General features: G+C 38.8%; 6 protein-coding genes across 7 annotated transcripts; 4 read left to right on the top strand and 2 right to left on the bottom strand.

Moving 5' to 3' along the window:
• The first annotated feature begins 29 nt into the window (after window positions 1-29).
• LOC102225719 (tripartite motif-containing protein 16-like) lies at window positions 30-3,373 on the top strand. Its single transcript, XM_014470318.2, has 6 exons — window positions 30-735; window positions 919-1,014; window positions 1,096-1,329; window positions 1,994-2,150; window positions 2,231-2,275; window positions 2,372-3,373. The coding sequence occupies exons 1-6, from the start codon at window positions 154-156 to the stop codon at window positions 2,890-2,892; spliced, it is 1,635 nt and encodes a 544-aa protein (XP_014325804.1). The 5' UTR covers window positions 30-153; the 3' UTR covers window positions 2,893-3,373.
• A 1,018-nt stretch (window positions 3,374-4,391) lies between these two features.
• LOC106699746 (E3 ubiquitin/ISG15 ligase TRIM25-like) lies at window positions 4,392-7,803 on the top strand. The gene is made up of 6 exons (XM_014470310.2): window positions 4,392-4,983; window positions 5,086-5,181; window positions 6,010-6,255; window positions 6,342-6,495; window positions 6,578-6,646; window positions 6,720-7,803. Exons 1-6 carry the CDS (start codon window positions 4,405-4,407, stop codon window positions 7,241-7,243), a joined length of 1,668 nt encoding a protein of 555 aa, XP_014325796.2. The 5' UTR covers window positions 4,392-4,404; the 3' UTR covers window positions 7,244-7,803.
• Window positions 7,804-8,193: 390 nt separating this feature from the next.
• Window positions 8,194-12,666, bottom strand: slc15a5 (solute carrier family 15 member 5). Its single transcript, XM_014470329.1, has 9 exons — window positions 12,315-12,666; window positions 11,079-11,301; window positions 10,696-10,865; window positions 10,330-10,550; window positions 10,065-10,251; window positions 9,752-9,979; window positions 9,533-9,664; window positions 8,437-8,545; window positions 8,194-8,323 (listed from the first exon to the last, which is right to left on the bottom strand). Exons 1-9 carry the CDS (start codon window positions 12,664-12,666, stop codon window positions 8,194-8,196), a joined length of 1,752 nt encoding a protein of 583 aa, XP_014325815.1.
• Window positions 12,667-14,147: 1,481 nt separating this feature from the next.
• ccdc34 (coiled-coil domain containing 34) lies at window positions 14,148-16,406 on the top strand. The gene is made up of 7 exons (XM_005803303.3): window positions 14,148-14,242; window positions 14,523-14,795; window positions 14,878-15,022; window positions 15,144-15,251; window positions 15,372-15,530; window positions 15,608-15,737; window positions 15,883-16,406. The coding sequence occupies exons 2-7, from the start codon at window positions 14,536-14,538 to the stop codon at window positions 16,083-16,085; spliced, it is 1,005 nt and encodes a 334-aa protein (XP_005803360.1). The 5' UTR covers window positions 14,148-14,242; window positions 14,523-14,535; the 3' UTR covers window positions 16,086-16,406.
• A 286-nt stretch (window positions 16,407-16,692) lies between these two features.
• Window positions 16,693-20,960, top strand: LOC102224937 (ras-related protein Rab-19-like). 2 transcript variants are annotated; one of them, XM_023351168.1, is made up of 5 exons: window positions 16,693-16,727; window positions 18,074-18,172; window positions 18,679-18,867; window positions 19,266-19,449; window positions 20,418-20,960. In XM_023351168.1, the coding sequence occupies exons 2-5, from the start codon at window positions 18,122-18,124 to the stop codon at window positions 20,690-20,692; spliced, it is 699 nt and encodes a 232-aa protein (XP_023206936.1). In that variant the 5' UTR covers window positions 16,693-16,727; window positions 18,074-18,121; the 3' UTR covers window positions 20,693-20,960. The 2 variants fall into 2 exon arrangements, with proteins under 2 accessions (XP_023206936.1, XP_005803359.2); XM_005803302.3 differs by lacking the exon at window positions 16,693-16,727 and having other exon boundaries at window positions 17,854-18,172.
• Window positions 20,961-20,962: 2 nt separating this feature from the next.
• On the bottom strand, window positions 20,963-27,760 carry LOC102224672 (haloacid dehalogenase-like hydrolase domain-containing 5). Its single transcript, XM_005803301.2, has 8 exons — window positions 27,462-27,760; window positions 26,504-26,707; window positions 26,302-26,414; window positions 25,309-25,402; window positions 25,198-25,231; window positions 23,683-23,857; window positions 23,417-23,605; window positions 20,963-23,320 (listed from the first exon to the last, which is right to left on the bottom strand). The coding sequence occupies exons 1-8, from the start codon at window positions 27,558-27,560 to the stop codon at window positions 22,897-22,899; spliced, it is 1,332 nt and encodes a 443-aa protein (XP_005803358.1). The 5' UTR covers window positions 27,561-27,760; the 3' UTR covers window positions 20,963-22,896.
• Window positions 27,761-27,996: the final 236 nt, after the last annotated feature.

Here is a 27,996-nt window from a genome sequence, read left to right as displayed (position 1 = left end):
AAGAGGCTCTCATACTCTTCCACTTTCATTTCAGAGAAAGTGAAACTTACTGAGCAGCAGTGCTTGATATGTGACCCCTATTCTTAGAGTCCCTCCCTGTTTTTCTAGATTTGCTTTTAGGGAAAGTGAAACTTACCAAATGCAGTGAAGAAGATGGCGGCGAAAAGTGAAGCTCCCTATTCTTTGTGCTGCTCTGTATGCCTGGAGGTGTTGAAGAAACCTGTGACTCTTCCTTGCGGCCACAGCTACTGTATGGACTGTGTAAGTAACTACTGGGACCAGGAGGGTCAGAAGGGTGTTTGCAGCTGCCCTCAGTGTAGACACACTTTCAACTCAAGACCTGTACTGAACAAGAACACGGTACTGGTTGATTTGATCGAGAAAATGGCTGAACCAGAGAGAACCACTCCTTTATGTGAAAAGCAAGCTAAACCAAATGAAGTGGAGTGTGATTTCTGCACTGTGAAGAAACTGAAGGCTGTCAAAACATGTTTGGTGTGTCTTGCTTCTTACTGTGCCACACACGTCCAGCCTCACTATGAGTCTGCAGCTTTCCAAAGGCACAAGCTGGTGGAGGTGTCAGACTCCATCCAGGAGAAGATCTGCTCTAAGCACGACAAGCTGCTCGAAGTGTACTGTCGCAGTGACGATGAGTGCATCTGCCTGCTTTGCGTCATGGATGAGCACAAAAACCATGACACTGTCTCAGCAGCAGCAGCCAGAAAAGAGAAACAAGTACGATCATTGTTTATTATTCTTGCTTATAATGATATTATAATAATAATAATTGTTATTATTATCATTAGCACATGTACTGTGTTTCAGTGATATTTAAAACTTCTGTTAGTTACAAAAATACATACAATATTCCATTCTGTTTATCTAAATTAGTCTAAGTAACCATTAAATGTGTTTTAGAAACTATTTGGAGAAAAGAATCAAAGAAATCAGCAAAGAATTGGAGAAAAGGCGAAGCAGGTGCGACAGCTGGGACAGAAAATGAAGGCATTGAAGGTGACTTTCTTTATCCTCTTGGCTTAACATGTTTCCATTGAAATAGTTCATAGTCTATCCTTTGGTTGGGACTGCTTTCAGCTTTCCAGAGATGCAGCGCTTGACCAAAATGAGAAGATCTACGCTGAAATTGTCTCGATGGCAGATAAGAGACGTTCAGTCGTGAAGGAGCTAATCAAACATCAGGAAAATGCAGCCTTCGGTCAAACTGAAACGCTCATCAGTCAGCTTGAGAAGGAGATTAGAGACCTGAGGGGGAGAGACGATGAAATGAAGAAGCTGTCTTCAACTGAAGACAACATTTACTTTTTGCAGGTGAACAGATTTAATGCACAGATTCTGCAGTTTGCACAGAATGTCTGGCAAAACTATATTTTTGACTTTGTGTCCTGTTATGACATACATGTTTTACAGGGATTTTCTATGATAAACCAACACCAATAAGTGCATTGCTGTTAAGTTGAAAGTCAATTATTTGTTTATTTCAATCAACAAATAAAAATGTAAATCTGGTGTGCATTTGTGTTTAGGGGCTGCATGGTGGGTCAGTTCTAAACACCAACAAAGCCCTGGATTCAAATCTTGGCTTGAGGTTTTTCTGCAGTCAGATTGAATCTTCTTCCTATTCATGAATGAGTTCTCTCCAGGGCCACAATCCAAAACTGTGACTTTTAGGTTAATTGATTTATTTAATTATGTGACTTCTGAAGAAAATTGGTTGCGCTGCATATGTTTCAGGGGTGACAACAAAACGGGGGCTAAATACAAATGTACATCACACATTTTAGGTTTTAACCGTAAGTCTTTTTCCCTTTTATTTCACAATCATGCAATACTTTGTGTTCATCTATTACATAACAATACAGTAACATTCATTAAGATTTGTGTTCGTCATGTAATAAAATGAAAGGAGTTATAAAGATATGGCAACTTTTACTGCACTGCATGATGCCGTGTTTTTGTTTTTGTGCTTCTCCAGCACTGCAAGCCTGTTTTCAATAGCACAGAACCTAAAAAGAGCCTGAACCTCAACCTCCAGCAGTACCTGGCCTTTGATTGTGTGACAAAGGCTATATCAGACTTGAAAGACAAAATGGAAACTGTGTCAACTGCTATTAAGGAAATGTCAGATACCAGTAAGAACACAACAGAATACCTAACGCTTTGACATGTAAGTGTGTGGCTGTGGGATGTCATGTCTTTTTTCTGTTTTCAGTTGAAACCGTTCCAGATCCAATGACAAGGCAGGAATTGTGCATGTGTAAGTTATTTATGTTACATTTTCAAAATAGCCTTTGTGGATCCACATTGACCAAACTAAATATTGGTTTTATCTTTTAATTTTTGGACGTTTAAGATTCCTGTAGCTTGAGTTTGGATCCCAACACAGCTTTTGAGAACCTGTTGCTCTCTGAGGAAAACGCCAAAGTTACTTGGACCAAGAAAGCCCAGGAGTATCCCTACCACACAGAGAGATTTACCAAGTATGATCAAGTGTTGTGCTCCGAAGGTTTGTCTGGTGTTTGCTACTGGGAAGTTGAGTGGAAGGGGCCCAGAGTTGAGGTGGCGGTGTGCTACAAAGGGCCAAACATAAAAGAAAGCTGCTTTGGATACAATGACCAGTCCTGGAGTGTTTCCCTTGCAAATTCTGGATGTACATTTTGGCACAATGAAATGAAAATCAAAATTCCCAACCCATGTTCTTCCAGAATGGGGTTGTATTTGAACCATAAAGCTGGAACCCTGTCCTTTTACAGTGTGTCTTGCTCTGAACAACTGGTGCTTCTCCATAAAGTTCAAACCACTTTCTCCCAACCTTTATACCCTGGGTTTATGGTGTCCAAAGGAGCTTCTGTAAAGATAATCAAGCAGCAGTAAAATCGCTTGATTTAAATAAGTAAGTTGCAAGATCCATACATCTAACTGAAAACATGCAGTTAGATATAGAGTTAAGTATCTGATATTCTGCTGTAAAGGGAAATAATGTAATTAATTTGTATAATTTGAGTCATGTAATTACGATTACTCTGCCGTTTTAATATACTTCAGAGGCAGTCAATGCAAAAGCAAAATGTGAACAACAAGTATTATATGGGAATCTTACCTGAATTATATATATATTGTGTAGATCCAGTAATGTCAGGATACAATGAAGACAAGTGGAACTTTACTCTCACCTGACATTTCCCTCGTTTGCAACTGCATTGAAACTGTGTTTAACTTTCATTACTGTTCATCTTGTATCTTCATTTAGAGTTTTGTTATATTTGTACCAAATCATTTCTTGACTGTTTTGAACCACGATAAATGAAACATTGACCAACATATTTGATGTGTAAGATTTTGATGATGGCTCTCATTAAAATATGTTTGTTCAATTGTTGACTGTATGGTGTTTTCTTTATAACTTTGCAATGTTCTGTTTTTATTATGTAAAGCACTTTGAACCGCCTTGCTGCTGAAATGCGCTATACAAATAAACTTGACTTGTTCAGCAGTGAATGATAAGAATTTACTATCTGACATTCTGACATTCCAGCTACATCCAACCCCATATATACTGTTGATCATGTCTCAACAGTATGATCAGTTGAGACTATATCTTTATTTTCACAGAGAAGCAGCTATGTGCAACCATGTATATAATATATATTATTTATATTTTGCATCTTTCAGTAATGGAAAGAACTGACTAATTTTCAGTGAATTAAAGATTAAATAGTAGTGTTTATGTTTAACAGGTCTTCAGGGTACATTAATTTGATGGCCTACCATAGCCTATACAAGAAATTGATTACAAGCAGCATTTTCTGCAATTAATACATAAAGTCTTAGTAAAAATCCAAATGTTTCTCTTCTCTAACATTGCATTGTGGAAAAAAAGAATCTGTAAGGGAACAGATCAGGCTGAGACTCTGGCAAACGGCAAAGAGCAAATTCTTTATTACATCCGCGGATGGGAACAGCACACAGAACGCTGCAGTGAGTTCTGAACATCCAGAGGCACTTCTTCCTACAGCATACAAGTTGAGCGATAACAAAAGGAAGGATACAACCTATGCTTGTGTGATAACAGAGTTGGAAGGGTATAACCTAACTGTCAGTTAATCCCTTAGGTAGTAAACATCCTCTTGTTGCACCAGTTTCTCAGAACTCTGAAACTATGTGGCATTTAATGTGATTAAATAAGTAAAAGAATTAAATGAAAACATAAGAAAAATAATAAAACATTTTTTATTTCACAGCATTTCTTGATTAGTATTTTTGAATACTATTGGAATTTTGGTGTGTCTCTTTAAGACAAGAAAAAGTTCCACCCTCTTAGATCACAAGGTCAAAGGCCACTCCTTTGTGAAAGGAACTGAAAGTAACAGTTCTGATCGGCGGAAAATGGCTTCCAGTCTGGACCTGTTGGATTGCTCTATTTGTCTACAAATGCTGGACGAACCTGTGACTACTGCCTGTGGACACAGCTTCTGTAAGAAATGTATAAACACTTTCTGGGACACAGGACCAAACCTCGAAGAAAAATACACTTGTCCTCAGTGCCGGACAACTTTCAGCCCAAAGCCTGCTCTTCAGAGAAACACAGTCTTGGCTAATCTGTTGGAGGAGCACAAGAAGAAACCCAGTCAAAGTGCTGCTGGTGGTGCAAATGATGTTGCTTTACCAGGGGATGTGCCGTGTGATTGTTGCACTAAGAGAAAACAAAAAGCTGAGATGTATTGTCTCATGTGTCTTGCTTCCTTCTGTGAGACACATCTGCAGCCTCATTTTGAACTTCCTGTACTAAAGAAGCACAAGCTGATTCAGGCCTCTACGAGAATCAAGGAAAGTATCTGCTCCCGTCATGACAGACTTTTTGAAATTTACTGTCGCACCGATAAGCAGCTGGTTTGTCCACTTTGTGTGGTGCAGCACAAAAATCATGACATTGTGGAAGTCACAGCAGAAGTCAAAGCAAAGCAGGTAATTAAATTCATCCAAAACCTAAAGTTATATTTTTGTGACAGTTTTTTTTTTTTTTTTATCTTACTGCCTTTACGATTTGATGACTTGCTGTTTTAACAGGAGGAGTTGGAAAGAACCAGAAAGAAAATTGCAGATACAGTTCGGGTTTCGCAGTGTAAAATAGGACAGCTAGAGGAAGCAGCAAAATCTATTAGAGTAAGTGTTGTAAATAAGCAAAAACACCTGAAATATGAACTTCACTCTATGGCTTCTTAGCCGATCACTCCAAACCTTCTTGTAAAACCAAATGCTTAGTTACTGCAAATTGTTATGTATGCCTGTGTTGAACCAGGATCTGAAAACATGAGTAAATTAATTTGTTGAGTCACTTGCAGTGTGTGAGAATGCCTTACAATACATGTGCAGTATGTGAATATGTGGTGTACATCTTGTAATGACATGGAGAGTAACACTTTGGTTCTCGTCTTCCTTACAGTAGATAAACGAGCAAATTATTTTACAACTTAACATTGTCAAATTAATGATGCGCCTCAGTTGTAGTCTGAACTGTGACATTTGGACTTCCCAGTTGAATAAATCATCTGGAACGCCCTCCGAAGACAGATTTTCCACTGGGACTGTGGGAGCGTCTAGCTACCCAAATACATCTTGGCTGACTCAGTAGTTTAATATGACCGCTCCATGCATCAACATTAGTAAGATGTGGTTGGAAACATGTTTATTTCACAAAACACACATAAGAGTGCATCTAAAATCAATGTAGCACTTACTAACTGAACATATGCTGTATGCTTATGGGAAGTAAAGCTTAAAACGATGTTCACAAGAGGTGCTGCGAACAACCTGGGCGCCATGTTGAAATCCGAGCATGTAAACTGGAATGCTGTTAATCAGGTGTGGCATCAAACTCAATTCTGATGTATGTTTTGCTCCAATGCGCTTCTGATTAACCTTACCCCAAAACCCCCAACCTTACTGTGACTGAAAGTCATGACGACTGTAATGTTGTTTGTTTTCCACAAGGATGCTGCTTGGGAGTCAAGTAACAACTTTGAGCAGCGATGCACCGAACATCTCCGTTTACACAATCACTTTCTGGAAAAGAAATGTCTTGAGATGAGAGACAAAGTTGAAAAGGTAGAGAAAGCTGGAGTTGACTGGACTAACGGTCACAAAGCACAACTGGAGTATGAAGTTCATAAACTGAGGGAAATGGATCATAATCTCTGCCAGCTTGCACAAGCAGATGATCCCATTCAGTTCCTAAAGGTGATTCTTTTGTATCATTTCCTCTTTTGTATTTTTCTTGTTTAATGTAAGACTGTTGGGATTATGCATTTGTTTGGCTCTTACAGGATATTCAAGCTGTGGGTGGCCTCCCTGTGTTTTCAGGTTCACATGAAGAACTGGTGCCTCTGAAAGAGTTTGTGTCTGCAAAAACCAACCAATTAAAAAGCATGTGTGACATACAGAATGTACAATTATTTGGCCATTTTATGGATAATATAAGTGAGTTGGGTATTTTGTAGCAAATTTCATTATAATTGCACGTTTCCTGAGTTTGAGAACATTATTATTTTTTTCTTGTCAGTGTTGCATATTCCCGGAAAGCTTCATATCAAACCAACATCAAGAAAAGACTTACTGACCAAGTTTATATGTAAGTAGAATAATAAATATATTTCTACAGGAAGTTTCAACCTTTGAGTGAGTGAATTTGTCCTCTCTTGCAGGTCCTACGCTGGATCCTAACACAGTGCATGGGTGTCTATACATGGCAAATACCAAGAGAGAGCTATCATGGGGAATAACAGGCCAGGCTCATCCTGATCACCCTGACAGATTCTCCCACTTTTACCAATCGCTGTGCCAAGACGACCTTCAAGAAAACCACTACTGGGAGGTGGAGTGGGACGGTGGCCTCATTGAGGTGGCTGTGTCATATAAAGGCATACAAAGAAAAGGGCAGGGTAAAGACTGCTGCTTCGGACACAACAAGCTGTCTTGGAAAATCATCTGTTCTCCTTCTAGTTGCACTTTTTGGCACAACAGTCTTCATAAAGGTCTGATTCCCCCAGCTCAGTCACGTAGAGTGGGTGTGCACCTTGAGTACAATGAAGGGAAGTTGAGTTTCTACAGTGTTTCACGCTGTGGCGAGCTCATGCTACTGCACCGAGTCCAGACAACATTCAGTGAACCTCTCTATCCTGGCTTCAGTGTGGATTTAGGAGCGAACCTAACAATGTGTGAGTTTTAAGCTCAACTTCAACCTTATTGCTATCGAACTGAATTAAGAAAATAAATAAGCAGTAAATCGATTACGGACCGATTTATATGTTACAGAATAATCTATGTAAGCTTAAATATTTATCATTTTTAGGATTTTTCCATGTTTGATCCCAGCTTTAAGAGGGACATGTAAGTTCTTGATGCATTATTTTCTGAAATTATAGATATAATAAATGGTACAATGTACAACTCAAACATAAATGTCACCATTGATGCATTTTATCACATTATACAAAAAGCTAATTCCCATCTGTAGACGCCTAATGATGCAAATATGTAATCATCACTATCTTGAACTGAGATTTATTTTTTTTATTCTGTCATTAATGTTTTTGCAGTGATAACACATAGAAATTCAGACTTTGGTGTGAATTTCAAGGTGCATATATAGAAGAATGAAAATGCTTTACTGACATAAAGAATATCTTCAGTGGTTACAGTGCTTCTTATTTACTTCTTGCTTGAGATCAATGTTTTTGCAGTCAATTGATTGTTGCAAACATTTCGTATTAAAATGGCTGTTACTCATTAGTGGGCAATTTGTTTTAGATTTTGTGCACATTTTATCAGATTATCTCTATTTTACAAAACTCATCACTAATTTTAATGCTGCTTGTAATGTCTGCAAATTTGATTGACTCACATTATGAACTTCAACAAAACACACCTTTGGATTATTATTAGTTTCTCATTTGTCGTAATATGTTAATGTTTTTTTACCACTTGAATTTGACCATCAATTCAAGCTCAAACAACTATTTAATAAAAATGGTAAATTTCTATAAAAAAAATACATTTTTCGAGATTTCTGGACTTGTATTTATAGATTTTACTCTACAGAGCATGTCACTGTTATAGATTATGGAAACACAAATACGCAGCGCCAGCGCCACTAACAGGGGACCTCAGTAAAGGCAGTCATAAAACAGAGTCAGTAGAGAGATGTTCTACAGTGTCGTAGAAGCGCAGTGTGGCCTTGTATTGCAGCAGCTTGTCAGACAGAGAGCTGCTGCTCAGTGGTTTCCCCTGAACACTCAGGTCCATGTACCTAAACGGCGACAAGAAGAGACTGATTCAGAAGCACCAAAGTTGGCTGTAATTTGCCTTCAAATGAGTTGACATGGTGATAATTCAAGCTATATTGTAAAGATAATTGGGTACCTGTATGATAATCTCCAGAACAGAAGAGTATTTATAGTCATCAATGAGGCCAGAAGGAAGAAGAATCTCTCAAGATTCCCATCATGCAGAGAGTTTGGGTAGAAGTTTCCTGTTTTGGCAGTGAAATAATTTTGGGTCACCATCAGGAGGTGTCAAGAGGCAAATGAATCTTAAAAAGAAACAACACAAAAAACATTTTCATTTATTTTCTACATTAAAAAGGTAAAACTTCTGTAGATTTAATTTTCATAGGTGGAAGTTTTGTCCTTGTTTTTCTTCATTTTGATGTTTGTGGTTTACAGTTAATGATTCTCAGAAAATCGGACTATTTTAAAGGACCAAGCATGCATCACTATATCAGCGCAGCATGGCACGGCTCCGCTGAGGTGTTCCTGAAGCCCATCATCTGCATCATATGTTCTGGCGTCGCTCGTGTTCCTCTTGACAATACCTCATAGGTTCTTTATGGGTTTAAGTCAGACAAATTTGCTGCTGGCCAAGCACAGTGATAACATAGTCTTTAACTGCTCCTGTTTAGCAGAGGATCAACTCCAGAAGATGGTATTGCTCCTTGACTAATTCCTGATTATGTGGAAACTTCCAACTGGATTGCTTGTATTCTATGTTTCTTTTCTTCAAATTTTACCTTATTCTTTACATTAATTTCTGAAAGGACATTGGACAACCTATCAACACATTTCCTTCCACAAAACGTTCAATTTATATGTCTCCAGCAGACTGTGAGCCCCCACTGTCATTAGCAACTTAATGGCATCCAGTGTTAAACTACTCTTCTCCATGATTACCTTGGTTATAAAATGACCATAAAATAAAATGTTATTATTCAAACTATTTTTTTTATCTAACAGAGATTTTAGTTTTTATTACCTGTACCCATAATCTGAAATATATAACTCAGAGTACAATGAATATACATAAGCTTCACTTTCTGAATTGAAATATACAAATAAATAAATTTTATGTATTTGTATATAAAATTTATATACAAATATATATAAATTTGTATATATTTATATATATTTCTAATTCATGAAGATGCACATGTATGCAATAGATCGGTAGTTTTTATTTCTACCTCCAGAGCAAAAATGCACAAGCTGAATGATGAAGGCACCAAGTAAACAGCCCCCTCCATAGGACAGAGTGAGGAAGTGCAGGGAGATCCCTCTGATGTGGCTTGGGATCAGCTGGAAGGATATGAGGGAACCTGCCAAAGAACAAGAGACCAACAAATGACTGTCTAATGGAGCTCTTTGATCATCTGATAAAGTCTCATCTGGGATGTTTCACCCACACGAAGGAGTGACGAGAGCTTCAGCCACACCGAGCAGGATGTATTGAGGTGCCAGCTGGAAACACGGCATGGATGACACATGCAGAACCTTCCCGGAGAGGGTCTGCTCCACCAGTGGGTGGGCCTTCCTATGCAGCTCCACCAAACCCGCCACCAGGACAGACACAGCAGCACATGCATGGCCCAAAGCTAAGAGGACAGACAGCGTGGAATAATGGCAAAAGAACACTGCAAGTGAGAAAGATGGAAGAACATTTCTGTGAAGTTGTTAAGCATTTGGATTAGTTGGAGTGTGTGGCAGTGGGATTCTTACTGATGACTCTTGCAGGTGCCAGTGGAGTTTTCTCCATGGAGAGGAAGTAGGTTGTCACGAACTCCATCAGCGGGGCTAAGAGCAGCAGAGGCAGGATGCTGATGACATTCATGGCACCGATGGGCAGCAGAAGGCCATTCAGGTGGAGGTTAGAGTTCATGGCCTGTATGTAGTAACCTGAGGGAATCTGTGGAGAAATATCTCCCCAACCTCTTTTATTTTGCTAAACAGCAATACTGGTTGAAATGTGTTTATCATGACGTGCCTGTGTGATGCAGACTCTGTACAGCAGCTGAAGTCCATAGAGAGGAAAGAGCTTCGTCAAGACTTTTACATTTTCCACATGGGTCTCGCTGTACCGCCCACCATTGTTCTCTTTGGCCCGGTCCAGCCAGGACACCTCATCTCCACTCAGGTGGCGATGACGGAGACAGTACATTTTGAAAGAGTTCAGGAAAACTCCTAGTGTGGTCAGTAAGGATCCACCTGAAACCAGTCCCAACACAACAGCCCTCCTTAGGGTTCAATAAAGTCTTATCTTATCTTATCTTATCTTATCTTATCTTATCTTATCTTATCTTATCTTATCTTATCTTATCTTATCTTATCTTGAAAGTGACTGCAGTTGTACCTCTCTTAGGTTTGTAGGTGAGTTTGCTGCGCATCATGTGGATGGCGATGAGAGCCAGCAGCACGGAGGTGAAAGGGATGAGGAAGCCCAGATTTTGGGCCACAGACTGCTGGATGTAAGCGATGCCCAAAAACACGACAGTGGAATTCAGATTCACTAGCCAGTAGAACCTGAATAGAAAGACATACAATAGTAAAGCATTCAGTGATACCAACAAACTGATGAATTAAGATAATTTGTTTTTATCAAAAGCATTACAAAACGGACATTTTGCGAGGCAAAGTTTTCACTATAAGACATTTAAAAGATTAGTCATTGGTGTTTTTGCTTTAGCTTTTGAAACCAGATTAAGGTTTGGGTCTAAAAAAAAACACTTCACCCACCAGTTGAAGAAGGACAGGAGCTGGTGCTGGTTGTAGCTCTGCAGGCTGTAGGCTCCCATTGGACAGAGGATGGCCCTGATGCCACCGATGCCCAGCGCAGCAGCCAGGAGACCCACATAAAACAAGATCTGCTGCTCAATGGGGTCCAACTTATGGGTCATGTGATGAGTGTCAATGTAGAAATCTTCAAATGGAAACGCAACCACTGGCAGCATGGCTGTACCTAGGGCAGACCACAGCTTCAGAACTGTGCAAAAACCTTGAGTCATCTCTTTATCGTTTGTCATTTTAATAATCATTTTTGTGGTATTTATAAAGCTGTTCCGACTTTCTAAAAATCTTTCAAATGTTTTCTCTGAGCATTGATTGCTTTTTCTTCTAGAAGGAATATTTGCTGTCAGTTAAAGAAAATATCACTTATATCTAATTTATTACTAGCAGCTCAAAAATCCAAGGGATGACTCAGTGTTGTAATCCATATCCAACAGACAACAGTACATTTGATACTAAGACTCTTTTCTTTACTTACATCTCAATATAAAATACAAATGGTAATAGAATTAAAGCAGAAAGACAAAACAGTTTGAAACAATTTAAAACATAATACCACTGGTAAAGATGAGCTCAAAGAGTTGAAATGAATTCCCATTTTATGCTATGACATAATGTCAGACAAAACAAGAAAAAGTAAATTTATTCAATAAAGAAATAATATACTTAAACAGAATCACACTGGTATTATAATTAGCTGAAAATACTGTTGATAATGCCTGAAGGACTTTTTGGCAACTTACCTAAATTTGCCCAGAATGTCAAAGTACATGTAGCCATGCTCAGGTACAAAAATGTCACCAAAAATGTGCAAAAGAACAAAAATCCCAATAAAAATTGTGACAAAACTTTAGACAGGCTGGATAATATCTAACTGATATAACATTAACAGATTTTGCTCAACTGTCTTATGTTTAGTTAAAGTTTAAAGATGTTAGGAGTGGTTTAAAATAGCTGCTCACTGAGTCAAGGAAGCAATAAAATAAAGACTCTATATAATGGATGGTATTTTTTTCCTTTCAAATACATATAATTGTGTAAAGACAGAGTAAATTAAATGAAGTAATTTGACTTAAAAGTAATTTGGAAATAAAATACTAAAACAGCAACAACAAAAAAGCTGTCATGTGTTTTGATTGTCATACCTATCTACTGAGCAAAATAACAGCTCTCCCTGTGTCTTACCAAAGAAATGAAGAAAGGCACACAAGTAAAGGACCTTAGTCCTTCCTAAGCAGGTTTCTGCAAACCACCCGACCAGAACAGGGCTCAGGGTGCTGGCTCCTATGAAGCACAGGTTGACGGTTGCAGCCAGGAAGTTGTCATAGCCCAGCTTCACGGTGCAAAACAGAATCATGTTACAAACAATCCCAAAGAATGTAAACCTCTCGCACAGCTCCACAAGCAGAACACAGATGACAACTTGGAGTTTCTTGTAAGATTTCTTCTGTGGTCTCTGGTCCAAAGTAGGAGTCTGGGAGACTGGTTGCACTCTTTCCCAGCCGTCCGGCGCTCTTTTCAGTCCTCCTGCCACCATTCCACCAGCATCGGGAGGTGAGTCCTCTGCTGCTTAGTTGGATGAGGACTGTGAGTACCGATCCAGCTCACGCTTATTGAGAACCGTCAGCAAGTAAAGCTGGAATCCTGCATCCTGGTGTGACTCCTGAGCTGAAATACAGACTAATAAGTCACAGTCTGTCTGTGTTGGTGGCTCCTTCATCTCTTCGTATCATCTCACTCAGAACTGTGGTTGTTGTGTGGGAATCTGACACATTGCGCACAATTTTATAAAGGAGTGATGAATGGTAGCAGATTAGAGAAGATCTCTGAATATTTTTAAACTCACTAGAAAGAAATAAAGAGCCAGTTTTTAAACTATCTTATCTTCCACTCATTACAAATTTGCAGAAATTTTGTGATCAGTAATAATATACAGAGAAAGTCTGTATTATTTTTCTCTGACTTTAAGGAAACTCGCTAAAATTAAGTAAAACACACAGAAAATATAAGTAATTTCTGTAGTATCTATGTAGTGATTTCTATAGAAGATATCCTTTTAAAAAGAAATCTTTCAAATGACTTTTACACAGAGTTCAAAACTCCAAAACACTTTTCTAAAATGTTAATGACCTGTAACCTGAATATAATACCCATTCCTGTATTAAGTAAAAACAAAAAAATCCATATATAGTGACAAAAGCAAATCTTTTCCTAAGGTCATCTAAGGTTAATCAATCCATTTGTATTGTCATCCAGCTGCACGTTGCTCAAAGTGATGTTAAATATTAACTTTTCAAAGATGCCGGACCACTTTTGGTAATGGTTCACAATATCTGCAGTCGTACTTTTTAAAATCAGCTTCCTTTACCAAAGAGATTAAGTTAAGACAACAATAAATGAATCTCTGCTGCATGTTGTTGCAAACTCACTCCAAATGTCACATCACCTAGTTAAGGCTGGCCCTCACCGAGCAAGCTCATTTAGAGTAGACTGCCGGTAATTAGAATCATGACGTTAGATTAGAGTGAGACAGAGTGCAGCTTAACTGCAACTAGATCAAGGCTGCAAAAAAACAAGCTTTTCTCCCAGTAAACTGATAGTCTGAGAACAAGAGAAAGCATTTCATCAGCAGGCATCGATCAGATGACATGTGACCACTGTTTTTAAAACATTTCCTATAATATAATATAATATAATATAATATAATATAATATAATATAATATAATATAATATAATATAATATAATATAATATAATATAATATAATATAATATAATGGTGACATAATTTAGTTAACTTACAAAACCCATTAAAATAGGTGATGGATTTGTTATTTTAGTGGATATAGAGTTGTTAAATGAGATAATCCTGTCAGAAAACTCAGTGATGAGTTTATACAAGCTTTCTTTGCAAGTAGTTTTGTCTGTTTTCTGGTGCTGATTGCATTTTACAATCAAAAGCGAGGCACCCAACGTAACTATGGTAACCCACAGCCTGCAAGAAAGCTTGAGAGCGTGGTGTATTATGGGAAAAGGAAACTGTAGTTAAATCGGTTCTAGCTTCCTTATTGAAAACGGGCAGCACAAAAAGACATTTTTGACTGTATCACAAAGGTAAAAAGTGAAACTATTTGTTTGTTATTTTCAGTAATACGCTGTGCACGCAGCTATGTAACTTTTTGACCTCTAACGATCACGCTGGAAAGTGTTAATTCTAATGCTAAAGTTAGCTAACTAGCTCAATGTTGCTAACCGTTGTAAATAGTGGCGTTGTATGGGGATAGTTGAATATTGTTTGTGTTGAAATGTATACATAGTCATTGATTCACACGCAAAATGCAAATGTAAACACGAGTGCAGCTGACGCTTCTGACATTTCGGCTTCAAACCGCAGGTATCGGCTACTAATGTCTGAAGGAAGGATGCCCAAGTTTCTCCCGTCTGACTCCGAAGGCTTCAGCTCGACTCCCGTCAAGACTAGCCAAGATAAAGACGTCCACACAGCCAAATATTTAGATAACGGCGTTGTGTCTGACGATGAAGATACGTTTTCGCTGCTTTCTCCCATCTATCACGACAGCGATGAAGAGGAGCTGAAGTACACCCCAGATCAGCAGACCTCACCCAGACACAGCAAGGACTGGAGTCTCTGGGCAACACCAGCTAGGTATTGCTTCAGCTCAAACACATATTTGGTGCTTCTGTTGAATATTTCAGATTGTATTCCCATCTGTTTGTATCATTTATAGATCTGAGCTGCCTAGGACGTCTTTAAAGAAGAAGCAGAGTGTACCTCTGCAGCTTGCAGGCTCACCTCCACTCAGTGCATGGGAGGCCTGGCTGGTGAGCAAAGCTAAGGAGGATCATCTTAGGCTGGAAAGGAAAGCAGAAGAGGTAAGAGGATTTTTCTCCTACCGTTGATTCATAACTAAAATTAACACCCTTCCACTCAGTATTTTATTGAGCAAGTAATATCACAGAATCTCTGCTGAATTTTTAATGCTTCCTAATGCAGGACCGCTTGCTTAGAGAAAAGGAAGAACGACAAGAACGAGAAAGAGAGCAGAAGAAACTTGTCATGGAAGAGAAGATCCGAGAGTGGCTAAAAATTAAAAGGGAGCGAGTAAGGATATGTGTTTTTACATGACAAAAAATTGTTATGTAGAATTTTATTGCGACATAAAATTGTGTAAGAGACCTGATGAAATTGAGTATTTCTTCTAAAAATCTGTTTTCTCATAAGGAAAGGCAAGAGCAACTTGTAAAACAAAGGAAAGACACGGAGGAGATGCAGAGGCAGCAGGAAAAGCAAAGGGAGATCGAATGTAAATCCCAGCAGAAATACAGAGACTGGCTGCAAAAGAAGAACCAAGAAAAACTTGAAAAAGAAAAGAAGGAGAAGGTCATATTTCTTATTTTGATTTTGCTTTCCAAACAGCTTAGGAAAGGATGCTGAAGCCTTTTTGTTTTACGTAACAGATGGAAGCTGCCCTGAAGGAGGAGCAGGAGAGAGAGCGCCGCAGGAAAGCAGAGGAGAGGTTTAAGGAGTGGCTGACGAAAGCCAACGAGAAAATCAGAGCTGTTCCCAAAACACGCTCTTGCTCTGCAAGTAAGATTGTTGAAGTAACCTAAATTATGAACTGAAAAGTATTGATTTATCTAGTATAAGTGCAATAACATTATTTTTGTTTCTGAGCTGTATTGGCTTTATTTCGCTTGCTATTTAATAATTGTAATGGATTCTTTTCACTCAGGCCCCTATGAGAATTTACACCCAGCGCCCAGCTTCTACAATCCAATCCCCTGGAAGCCGATTCATATCCCTCCTCCACAAACATCTCCGAACAAAACATCTGAGAGGAAACCACAAAGGCAGAAAAAAATTAAGCAAAATCCACTGTTTACCTATAGACAAAGAAACACAGCCAGCACAACACGTTTTCTGAACAGAAGATGACCCAAACAGCTCTGTGATGCATAGAGCTTAGACACTCATGACTCATGTAAACCAGCAAGAAATCTCTGCTGAGTCATGAAAGGACTCATGTTCTTTAAGTACCTTTGCTGTATTTACTTGTTTCTAATTCATTCACTTAGCTTACAACAAATCTGAGTAAGTTTTTTTTTTTAAATTAAGTTCAGAAAGTAGTTAATTTTTTTATACTGATAGTTGTTTTATACCTTTTTTTTTATAGTGACTAAACATCTCCAGCATGTACTTTAATACTCTGTTAATGGATCAGTTCATCCCGTTTTAAGTAAAATAAGTGTGATCAATTGCTGCCTCTTGTCTTATTTTCATCTTGCAGGGGTTAACAAAACCACATTTTCCTCTGCTTTTCAACATGCGTTGACCACACCACAGAAAAGATGGTATCGGCTTGTCACGGCCAAAGATAGAGCCCGGTTTGGCTCAAGTGGCTCTCACACTCACACATTGTTCTGGGTCCAGCTGTGCCTTGTTCTTCTGTGGGCTGAGATGACGACAGAAATGAGTGTGGGGGTGGGCAGAGGGAGAGAGAGAGAGAGCAATTGATTTAGAGCAGAATCCTCATTCTGGGTTAGCATCTCACTGTGATGCCAATGTGTGAAGCCTGAGGTAAAAATGATTTCCATTACACTTTATTCTGAATTGATCATGATAAAATGCTGTTGTGTGTTTTGGCTGATGTGTTTTGCTCTCTGTGCCTGTTGTCACCTGCTGTGGAATGTGTTATTTGACAGCAGTCAGACAGGGGGTCCTTAATGTAGGACATTTCTAAAAACTGATGAGAAGTTTTGGGTTTTATAGCAGACTGGTTATATTTTACAGGCCACAGAATTAGTTTTATGTTTGCACATACTTGATTTACAGTGAGCCCTCAATGTAAAATGTCTTGCGGATGAACTGTAATGTACTTAAAATGCCTTTTAAAAGTAGTCATACTTTTTAAACTTTGACTAGTTTTTTGGGAAGGAGTTTGATAAATCAACACAAAGTGATGCACAGTTGTGAACTAAAAGTCAAACGATACATATCGTTTTTTTTTTTTTTAGATTTTTATTTTTAAAAACGCGTGGCATGAACTTATATTAAGTCCTCTTGTTAATAAAAAATACAGCTGTTAGCCTTTTGGACAACTTTGAATATCTAGACAAATTTTAACCATTCTATGAAAAATATCTAAGGGTCAGTTTAACTGGATGGAGAGAGTTACTGACCATTCATTTTCAAGTCTTGCCTCAGAGAGATTTTAATTGAAATATAGGCAATAAAAAGAGTCTACTCTGTTTCCATCTGATCAGAGCACCTTTTTACACATCCTTGCTGTACATGACCTCATATGACTTTCTTTCAACAGCGGCTTTCTTGTTGCCACCTCTCTAAAAATACAAAATCTGTAATAGTTGTCCTGTCATCAGATTCCCCCACCTGAGTTTTGGATCTCTGCAGCTCATCCTGAATTAATATGGGTCAGTTGTGCCAGACTTTTCATTATTGTAAGACGGATTGAACAGCGCTCCATGAGAAGTCTGATTTATTCACAAATATTCTCTAACAAACCTCCAAGGAGCATACATAACAATTGTACTTATGCTGAGGTGAAATTATAGACAGATGAACTTTATTTATGACTTAGATGACTTCTGAAGGCAATTGGTCTGGACTTTGAGGATATCAGAGTAAAAAGGGTAAATACAAAGTTATATATTCTAAAAAGAAATCACTTCATATGTATGTAATTCTTTGTTTTAGTCTATGAGAAAATCCTACTTCAATATACTGATGTCAAACAATTGTAACATGACAAAATGCTAAACAGTTCTAGGGGGATGAACACTTTTACAAGCCACTGTGACTCATTGTTTTTGTGCTCGTCTGATGGAAATGTCAAAGGGTTTAACAGAGAAAACACTTCTGCTAATCAGTCTCAGATCACTGAGCTTTATATCTGCCTCTTCCAGGTACAGTGACCTCTTTATAGACCTTGAGCAGAAAACCAATATCCCAAGATGCAGTGGTGCAAGTGGGCTGGAAGCTGGAGGTCACATTTGCCAAGACAGGTAGGAGGCGTGTCCTTTAGGTTCTCAGAGTGAAAGAAACTAGAATAGGACGACGAACAACGGTCTAAAGGGCAAGAGTACAGACTTCAGCAGAGGAGCTGATTAGCGTAGTGTTTACGAAGTCATCATGAAGAAACTGATTTTGTATTTTAGGCTTTGTTTCTTTACAAGAAAGCAAAATGAGTTGTAATTCCTTTGTTTTTTGAGGTGTGTTACCTCATTCTTGATTGGGTTAGAATGACAGAAGAAACAAGCTGCTGGACTGGATTTGACTTTTTTTATACACACATTTTCTAACCTGAATGGGACATTTTTGCCCTGAACTCCATTGCTCGATATGTTGCCTATCTCGAGAATCTTATATTTCCTCACAAAGATGTGATTGAGCTTTATGTAAATACTCTCTCCTGTATTGACACAACTTACAGGAAACCAGTTCTGTTGCAAAGAGGCACAAAGGTCTTGGGATATTGCATTTCAGGCTCTGTGTTTATGTCACCATGCAGTCTCCCGAGTCAGAAGTTGAAGACTCCTTTGACTTTCTTTTTAAAATCATCCTGGTCGGGGACTCAGATGTTGGAAAGACCTGCATGGTGCAGAGGTTCAAGTCGGGTATATTCATTGAGAAGCAGCAGAACACCATTGGGGTTGACTTCACCGTTCGAACACTGGACATTGATGGAAAAAAGGTGAAGGTGGGTACTCTGTAATTCTCCTCATTTACATAAATGTTTTCTAGAATGAGCACTACCAGGAAATGGTTGAGTATACTGACATATTTCCTTGTGTAGGAGATGTCTTTAATGGCTGTCATGTTAAATTTATCCATATTTATGAAACTATTGGTCACTGTTCTTAAAGTCACCATCTACCATATTCTAATAAAAATAATGCTTTGCTTGTATCATTTCACTTATTGTTGTTACCTTTGTGTTTGCTCTCTGGGTGTGTTGGCTTGTTAAAAGCCAAGTTACTTTAGAACGTTATTAATATAACAAACATAACTCTATTTGTTCCAGTTGTATTTTGATGATACCAAGCCCACACTGTTAAACTGGTTAACCCATATTTTTGGTGCTGTGTCGTCCTTCAGATGCAGGTGTGGGACACAGCCGGACAGGAGCGTTTCCGCACCATAACACAGAGCTACTACCGCAGTGCACATGGAGCCATGGTGGCCTACGACATCAGCCGCCGCAGGACATTTGAATCTGTTCCCCACTGGATCAGGGAGGTGGAGCAGTACGGAGCAGCCAATGTGGTAGTGATACTTGTTGGTAAATATTTCCATAGTGGAGTAGTATCTCATGTTACAACCACAAATCTCTATTGGCTGTTTTTTTTTTTTTTTAGAAATACATGGGTTTCAATTTTTCTTTCTTTTTCCTTGACTAATATGGTGCTGGAAATTGTGGCTTGCATTTGTTTTTAAATCCCCAAACCATGATTAGCTGCAAGTACAGCTGAAATCTTCTATACAAAATATCTCAAACTAATTCTTTCTCTGAACACGCGCTGGCTAGGGCATTCTTTTAGCTAACTAATTCTTCCATCTAATTCAGTCTGCTGTGGCCCCAACTGTATGTTTAGATGGTGAACCTCCATGCAAAATCAAACCTCTAACACACATGATGCAGCCACCACCTTGTTTCACAATGGAAACTGTATGTTCAGGGTGATGTGCAGTGTTAGTTCTTCAGAGCACATCACATTTTTGCTTGTAGGATATAATGTGATGCTTTTGTTTCATCTGACCAGGTTTTCTTCTTCTTCTACTACATAATTGCTCTGTACTCTTACATGGCTTTACTTTAAAAGGGACATTATTTATTTTTTGTTTAACCATGCCAACAATCTAATTTTTGCAATTTGATACAGGCCAAATTTTTGAAGTTTATGACTAATAATTTTTGGCAGATTCTTCCACCTGAGCTGTGGATGTTTACTGCTCCTCCAGAGTTACTATGGTCCTAAAGAGTTGCTTTACTATCCTTTATTTTCCACTTAAAATGACACAGTGATCTGTGTTTTTCTATCCTATAAAATACATTGAAGTTTGAAGTCGTCATGTGACAAAATGTGAAAAAAGATTGAATTATTAGAGTCTCTCTTAAGCAACAAAACTGAACATTATTTTTCTTAATTTCGCCACATATTGAGTTGATGCTTCTCCTCATATAAAAAGTATATTTTACTGATGGAGAGAATGATGAAAATCCAGACGCTGACATCCTCTGCTCTGCAGGTAACAAGTCGGACCTCCATGCTCAGAGGCAGGTGCTGTTTGAAGACGCGTGCACTCTGGCTGAAAAGAACAGCCTGCTGGCTGCTCTGGAGACGTCGGCTAAGGAGGCCCAGAACATAGAAGCTGCCTTCATCCTCATGGCTCGGGAGCTGCTGGCACGCAACGGCATGGCCATCACAGATCAGAACTCTCATTGCTCTCCCCAGTTCATGCTGAGTGACTGCTCTCACCCGATTCAAGCCTCCATTTCTGACGATAAAAAGTGCGGGTGCTGAACAACCTGAGTCAGATTTAGCATTTGATGCAAATTTGAAGTTGGCCTAGTGGATTGGTCGTTCAATCAGGAAAGGACCTTCTTTAAAGACAATGTGTAGATGTTTGGTTTAGGTTGTGAGACAAAGATTTTATACATTTTCTTGTCATAGTATTTATGAATCTTATTGGGATCTTTAACAGGTTTGTAATATTCTTCTGGTTATTCTGACAATATGCCAGAGGACTTTGTACTAACACCTCAACGCAGTAAACACCATTTTCACTCTACATTTAGCTTCCTTTATCTTTTTAATTGCTCCTTTACAAAATATTGCTTTTACAGTACATTCCAAAGTATCAGCCTGCAAATTTCCATCACTTTTAAATCTTCATTACAGAACAGGTGCAACTTTCTCCTTGCCATTTAATCTAGCAAACATTCATGTTCACTTGTCAAACAGCACCTCATTTTTAATCCAACAGTGCAATGCTGTAAACTTTACAAAAACATAAAAAGAGAGTAAAATCAAAATACTGCATTTTTCAAGGTCTAAACTGAATATTGGCAACTTAATTTCCTGAGCATTAACCCTGACTTAAAAACAAATCAGGCTAGAATATATCAACCAACGCAGTATAAGAAAACAAAAGGGTGATTTATTTAGAAAAATAAAAGTAATCTTCATTTCAATAAGTGCTTTTGACCTTAAAGCCTAAGGTCAAAGCCATATTTGTGCCAATGTGGCCTTTGCTCTAAATTGATTTAAACATTCTTCCGATATATTGTGTGCTGTAAAAAACCTGACAGCTTATGTAATCGGTTTAAAAGCAGGCAAACGTTTTAAACTCTAATGCATAATACTCTATTTTTTTAACTAAATAATAATAAAAAAATTTAAATCCGGCAGGTTAGACTGACAGTTCCTCTCCAAAGTATACACAATTCTTTTAAAAAACAAAGTGTTTGTGATGTGAACAGTTTGATTAAGAATTTCAAAATATTGTGTGGATATGTGAGATTTACCCTGGACATTTTAAAAACAAGAAAACAAATGAGAAAAGAATTATATATATATGTAAACTGTAATAACTTGGTAGAATAAGTGTGCACACCCTTAAAATAACCACTAAATCCCTTTTGATTAATTTTTAGTATTTACTCTTTATGAATTCACATCCACTATAAATAATTATGAAACATTAAAATAAAGTTCTGTTGTCTAACTAGATTCTTCTGACATTTATGCATTTGCATCCTGTTGCTAAAGGGATAGTCTGTAGATGGCTTACAAACGTTCAAAGGGACACCATGGTACAAAGGTATCAGTCAGGAGAAGGGCATACAAAAAATAATTTACAGCATAAAATGCATATTGTGGTACAAAGATGAATAATTGGATAAAGTATCGGAGTACAAATGTTATTAAAACAGCACTTTTCAGCAGAATTGATCAAAAGACGAAATTAACATTCTTTTATTTACATGAACCTGAGGTTCATGCAAATAACCTCAGTCAATGTGGATAAAGTTCTGATTAATTTCAAATACCAAAGATCTGTTTGCTTGATAGTTAAAAGTAAAATGAGATTTTACACAGTGAATCTAAGCCAGGGATCTACAGCTCCAGTTCTTGAGAAACACTCTCCTACTACTCAATTATCTCCTCAACACTTCATTAGGTTCTGCAGAGACGTGGTGGTGAGCCATTAATTTAATTACAAAATAAAGTTTAGGAAAACTCTAGCCAGAGACCAGAACCACATGTCTTTGGTGTCAACTAACGTGGGCTGTGGAAAATGGATGTGTTCCTACATATCGAGATCTGGAGAACGTTTGGAAGACAGAGTGAAAGAAAACACTATCAAGTCAAGATGTGGTAATGTGATTCCTACTAAAGAAGGCTGAATGCTGAATTAGAGCAAAAGGATTAGCTTAAGGTTGTGCACACTTATGCTTTTTTAAACAGTTTCTTTGTTTTTCCAGAAGCAAACAAATACATACATGACATTGTGCCACATTAATGGTGGAAAGAGTTTTTAAATGATTTATCATGCTCTTTTTTCTTTAATATCATAAAACCTGACATGTAGACTTTAAGAGCCGCTGTAAATTGTAGTGTTAGGGTTATAACTGCTTGTTGAATATACTCTGAATTGCACAGTAACAGCCAGAATACAAAGAAAGGTTTTTAAAAAAGAGAAGCTATTTGAATATTCCCTGGTGCTACTCTAGAGGCCAGCCTTCCTGCTGGAACACCAACTCCACTGCCTCTTTCACGTCCTGCACCACGAAGGACGGCTGTGTGAGGGTGGGGTCGAAACGGAAGTCCCTGTGGCCGTGGAAGATGTGCTGCTCAGTGACTGTTTGCGCCGGGTCTGAAGGCAGCTCCTGCTGGTCTCTGCTGTACACTCCTGTACAGACCAGGATGGAGCTACAGGCCTCGGGGAGATCCTCCTCTGACCCATAGGCGACAGTGGCGCCGCCCATTTCCGCCGATGTCATTTTACGATGGTCGTCGACAGATTGAGCGGTGGGATCCGCTCCTCCTCTGCAGCTCTTGGCCTGCACTTTGGCATTGGCATGCTTAGAGGCCTGAAGGTAGCGATTGTAGAGGTTGGCTCCATATATGTCTGCCATGGGATTGTCTCTGTTGGGCAAAAGAAAATTCTTGTAAAAATAAGAATAATCATGTTATGATTTTTCTTATTCTTCTTAGTGTAAAACCCTAACTAAATAAACTCACCCGATAGCATAAAGCGTCTTCACAGGTTTGTTCCAGCCGAGCTTCTCTGCCTGCTGTCTAATCAGCAGCTCGGCGTAGTTATAAGTCACCACACTCGGCTTACCAATCAGAGCCTCATACTTCAGATCATAACCTGTGACCTTCTTGTACAAATTCTCTAAGCAAACCAGGAACATGCCATGTCCAAACCTGCAACATGGGAAATACTCAGTATTCAATGCTTCAAAATTTTATATTTATGTGTTTGCTATGACTTGCAGACAAACCTTGGATTTTTCGCCTCTGCCATCCACAGCAGGTCCATATTGCAGGCCAGGACCGGGATGTGAGGATACTGGGTCAAGGTCCACGTATTGCCCGGGTTTCCGTTGGTTAGGAGAACGTCAATGATGAGCTGAAGGTTGGTCTCCCATCTGATTGGCTCACCGAATAAAATTATGGCTGCAGACATTAAAACAAGATATGATCTGTATAGAAATTAACTTTCATAAAATATCTATTCACGACGCCAACCACAATTATTTACATCTCTGATGTGTAAAAAGTCTTAAAATAAGAATATGTTATTGGAGCAGCACAACTGCTCACTGAACATTTCAGAACTGACATTTAATTTATACATTTATTCTCATAACAACAAACTATTGTCTGACAGTATCCCCAGTGGCACAATTATTGATAAATCTGGCACTTTAAAAGAAATATAACTGAAGCAGTTTATTAATGTATACTTACCTTTGTTAAGCTGATCAGAATTTTGGGGAACTTTGAATGGTTGGTATCAATATAGCAGAGCTATTTATTTTAGCCACTGGCCAGGGTGAGGATCTACAGATATCTTGCCACTACTAAAAAATCTCTGTGTGAGAACTGCAGCAAAGGGTGGCAACTTGAGGGTTTCAAAACAGTGTTAATAACAAAGATGGTGAAATCAGGCTATTTGATTTGTGTACTTGTTAGCTGCAATCCTCTTAAAACAGGTTGGGTTACAAATGTTTATCAGATAAAACATTTCAGATTTTCAGAAACACCCCATTTGGTTTCTGAGGGAAAAAATGATGGCTATGTGGAAAGGCAACCAAGATTGCTACTGAAGTATAGCGGAGAATCTGTGTTACTGTGGGCCTATTCATGTGATTGGCATCATGAATTCTTTAAAATATGAGAAGATTTTAATTAAAAACCTGCTGGACTTTGGCAGTTAACTAAAAAAATGTGATCACTGGGTTTTTACAGCAGTGATCCAAAATACAGAAACGGTTCACCAGGCCTGAAATTAACTCCTACAGCCATTTCAGTTCCCATACCTAAATCCTACAGAAAAAGTGTGCAGTGAAGAAAAAAAAGAGTGAATAAGAGAGAATCCTGAAATCTGTATTATCTATACAAAGAGAGAGGTCTCTTTGTATGTTCCAACCTTGTAAATTGTTATAGGAAAGCACTAAATGCTGCTAAATGCTGAGACAAAACATATCTGCCATGATTATAGTTCTAGATTATAGTTTGGTTATTTTGATCAAAATCGATGTCTTAAAACAAACATTTCCTCCCACTGAATAAATAAAACTAATCAGTGGATGAAATAAATATGTAAATTTATGCTACTGCTCTCGCTTGTTGACTGCTGGAGATGGGCACAAGCACCCCTCTCGATAATGGATGGAGATCATGCTACTGCAATAAAATGTGAAAGAATTTTAAGACTTTTTACACGTTTTGATAAGAAGGTGCCAAAACACTTGTCTGTGTTTGTGTAAGCTGCCTGTTTGAGGGAGACATACCATTTATTGGCCGTAAGTCCTTGTTGGGTGGAATCTGTAAGAAATTCAACAGTTAAGCTTGACGTCTAACTCATGATACATAAACAGGACACAACAATCAGTGGCACTTACAAAGTCTTTGGGCCTTCTGTTGTGGTCCACCATATCCAGGACAGGGTACGCCTCTCTAACCATATCTATGGTGACCACGTCCTCAAAGCCCAGGCTGGCGTTTTGTGAATTAAAGGTCACAATCAGATCAGATCAGCAAGTTCAAAGAACACATTTTCTGAAGGTTTTGAAAACAACTTTCTTTAGGGATGAGGGATAGGCTAATCAATCAATCAATCAATCAATCAATCAATCAATCAATCAATCAATCAATTCATCTGGGACTGGGACTCAAACCTTGGAATGTTTCACTGCTTTGTGTGGCAGCATGTACCAACCGAAAGCAGTGCATCATTTTGTGGAAGGTAAAGGCTTCATCAGTGGTAACCGAACCTGTAAGCTTCTAACTGACCCTGACTGTATTAAAAGGTCGGAGGTCGTAACTTTGTAGTCTTAAAGAGAAAGAGTCCTGTAAGAACTGCCAAGGGGCTTATTGTACCAGCCACAGATACTCACAAATTTAAGGAATTCAAATGGAAAAAGGAAGGACGTGAATGGCAAAGTGCAGCCCCTAATCTGGGTAAAAACGTGTGAAGTTAATCTGTCCAGTATACTAGCAATACTAGAACATCAATTACACAGAGGGCATCAACAACCAGTGTGCTTTAGTATTTTGTGAGAACTGTTTTGTTCTCTGTTGACATATAGAGTAAAATTATGCTTTCAGCATAATCCTTTTTGTTTTCTGCTGTAATTTCTGAAAAGAATCTTAAAACCCTGCATGACCCCCAGTGCCTGTTTCTAAATCACCTCACTTTGAACTAAGTTAACCAAACATTTAAACAAAAGGAAGAAATCTGTGAAAAGGCTTCGTTGCTGCCATGGGTACAAAGATTAAACGCTGATAGCAAAGTGGAGCTTGCACCAAAACACACTAAATCAACAGATCATGTACAGACTGGCTTAGGCAAATAGCCAGCGTGAGTGGAGGAACCGTCAGATAAGATAGGATACTTGTGAGCCACCTCCTCAACAGGACCCTGACCGGAGACCAGCACGCACTTTTTGTGAAACTGGGTAAATATTCGCAGAGGACTGTGGGACAGCATCACCTGGTCTGGAGACACCTGAGGAAAGAAGAGAGATAAGAAAGCTCATGAAAACCCTGAGGAGACAAAAGAAGCTAATTTAATGGTTTAGATGTAGCTCAGTTTACCTCGACCTCAAGGAGATGAGACAGATGCTCAGCTTTCGTCTGCCTCATGCAGTTCCCTGCGTTTGTAACAAAGACCACAGGAACCTTGTACTTCCCGTGGCGGTCCACCAAGTTCCTGAAGCACTGCTTGGCTGCTGGGATCGGGGTCCTGCCTCGGACCAGGACCCCATCTATGTCAAAGAGGAGCCCAAAGGAGCTGGGGTCCTGCAGGGGGAACCAGAGGGGCCAGAGTGGGGTTGTTCATTAACATATAGACAGGATGAGACCAAGATTTAGTTTTTGGCAATAAAACCCTCCAGTTGGGTTTAATGTGGAAGATCATAATTAGGCCCCCTGTTAGATACGGTGGAGGATCTATGATGCTGTGGGCCTGTATCTCTTCTGAAGGGCCACAGAAATGTGTAACATTACATGACACCACAGACTCAAAAATCATGTATAAAAAGGCTGTAAGCATGATTTCTTTGAAGAGCTCACTATCATTTTAAACTCACTTTTCATTAACTATGGTGAGAAGCTTGTCAAAGATAAATGCCCAACGTCACACAGTTTAAAAAGCATTATTTTACATGAATTAATTTTATGTCAACTCCGGAGTTTAAAAGCAGGTAACAAAATTTCTCACTCATTATTTTTTGAATTTAGCAAATATAAGTAATCGTGGTCATTATAAGCAAACTAAAACAGGAAAGAAAAGTCCACAAGACCTGCGATCCTATTGGTAGGCGAGAAGGGTGAGAGGTTGTTCAATAACTGAATGAAAACTGAATCCCTATATTTGTGATCGATAAACAAGCTGAACTTTTGAGTCATCCACATGTACTGTAAAAAAAAAAAAAAAAAAAAGCACAGATCACAAGTGCAGCCATTCAACACAAAGATCCTGGTCTCATCGTTTGCACGTGGATTCGTTCTGACGTAGGAATCAATAAAGCATCAAATCAAAGCAGTCACTTACATGGCTATAACATCTTGAGCTGGTTGCCTGCTTCGCTGCTCCCTCGCAGCTTGACCTGAGCAACTGCCAGAAACTTTTAAAACACCTCAGTCTCTGCATGGCTCCGGGCACATGAGTGGGAAAAGCGCCGGCGAGTAAACAACTACCTAACTGGCTACTCCGTGGAAGTGACACCTGAGGCAGGAGCTCATAATATCCGCAGCAGCGACTGTCAGCACTTAGACTGTAGTTTCGTCATGCTGAGCGTATAGATACGTGCATTCAGGACAAACCGTACCGCTAGCAACGCTTACTATAGCCGGAGCGCATGCGCAGAAGACCAACTCGTATAGTATTACGTAATGTAGTTTCATATCACCGGAAACACGTCGCCGAAAGGATCGCTTCAGTTGAAATGAAACTAAAGAAGCAGTTTCCAGATTTTTTTTACAGCCACAAGTATTTCCAAAATAAGTAAATTTTAGAGGTAGAAGCAAGGATCCCTACTGATTTTTGCGAAATATTTGTTTTAACCCAACATAACTCTCAAGAGATT

This window comes from Xiphophorus maculatus, chromosome 2 (assembly GCF_002775205.1).
Source record: "Xiphophorus maculatus strain JP 163 A chromosome 2, X_maculatus-5.0-male, whole genome shotgun sequence".
Lineage (NCBI taxonomy): Eukaryota > Metazoa > Chordata > Actinopteri > Cyprinodontiformes > Poeciliidae > Xiphophorus > Xiphophorus maculatus.
This window is presented reverse-complemented; position numbering and strand designations above follow the sequence as displayed.

Bases quoted from the DNA above. Each gene is read 5' to 3' on its own strand.
- LOC102224937 (XM_023351168.1), top strand. From the start codon at position 18,122: ATGCAGTGGTGCAAGTGGGCTGGAAGCTGGAGGTCACATTTGCCAAGA. The intron at 18,868-19,265 runs GTGGGTACTCTG...GTCGTCCTTCAG, and splicing joins TTGATGGAAAAAAGGTGAAG to ATGCAGGTGTGGGACACAGC. The intron at 19,450-20,417 runs GTAAATATTTCC...TCTGCTCTGCAG, and splicing joins TGTGGTAGTGATACTTGTTG to GTAACAAGTCGGACCTCCAT.
- LOC102225719 (XM_014470318.2), top strand. From the start codon at position 154: ATGGCGGCGAAAAGTGAAGCTCCCTATTCTTTGTGCTGCTCTGTATGC. The intron at 1,015-1,095 runs GTGACTTTCTTT...GACTGCTTTCAG, and splicing joins AGAAAATGAAGGCATTGAAG to CTTTCCAGAGATGCAGCGCT. The intron at 1,330-1,993 runs GTGAACAGATTT...GTGCTTCTCCAG, and splicing joins ACAACATTTACTTTTTGCAG to CACTGCAAGCCTGTTTTCAA.
- LOC102224672 (XM_005803301.2), bottom strand. From the start codon at position 27,560: ATGCAGAGACTGAGGTGTTTTAAAAGTTTCTGGCAGTTGCTCAGGTCA. The intron at 26,708-27,461 runs GTAAGTGACTGC...TTCCCCCTGCAG, and splicing joins GCTCAAGATGTTATAGCCAT to GACCCCAGCTCCTTTGGGCT. The intron at 23,606-23,682 runs GTTTGTCTGCAA...CCCATGTTGCAG, and splicing joins GCAGAGGCGAAAAATCCAAG to GTTTGGACATGGCATGTTCC.
- slc15a5 (XM_014470329.1), bottom strand. From the start codon at position 12,666: ATGGTGGCAGGAGGACTGAAAAGAGCGCCGGACGGCTGGGAAAGAGTG. The intron at 8,546-9,532 runs GTAGAAATAAAA...CTGCCAAAACAG, and splicing joins TGTGCATTTTTGCTCTGGAG to GAAACTTCTACCCAAACTCT. The intron at 8,324-8,436 runs GTACCCAATTAT...GTCGCCGTTTAG, and splicing joins TTCTGGAGATTATCATACAG to GTACATGGACCTGAGTGTTC.
- LOC106699746 (XM_014470310.2), top strand. From the start codon at position 4,405: ATGGCTTCCAGTCTGGACCTGTTGGATTGCTCTATTTGTCTACAAATG. The intron at 5,182-6,009 runs GTAAGTGTTGTA...GTTTTCCACAAG, and splicing joins AAGCAGCAAAATCTATTAGA to GATGCTGCTTGGGAGTCAAG. The intron at 6,496-6,577 runs GTGAGTTGGGTA...TTTTCTTGTCAG, and splicing joins CCATTTTATGGATAATATAA to TGTTGCATATTCCCGGAAAG.
- ccdc34 (XM_005803303.3), top strand. From the start codon at position 14,536: ATGTCTGAAGGAAGGATGCCCAAGTTTCTCCCGTCTGACTCCGAAGGC. The intron at 15,252-15,371 runs GTAAGGATATGT...TTTTCTCATAAG, and splicing joins TAAAAATTAAAAGGGAGCGA to GAAAGGCAAGAGCAACTTGT. The intron at 15,531-15,607 runs GTCATATTTCTT...TTTACGTAACAG, and splicing joins AAAAAGAAAAGAAGGAGAAG to ATGGAAGCTGCCCTGAAGGA.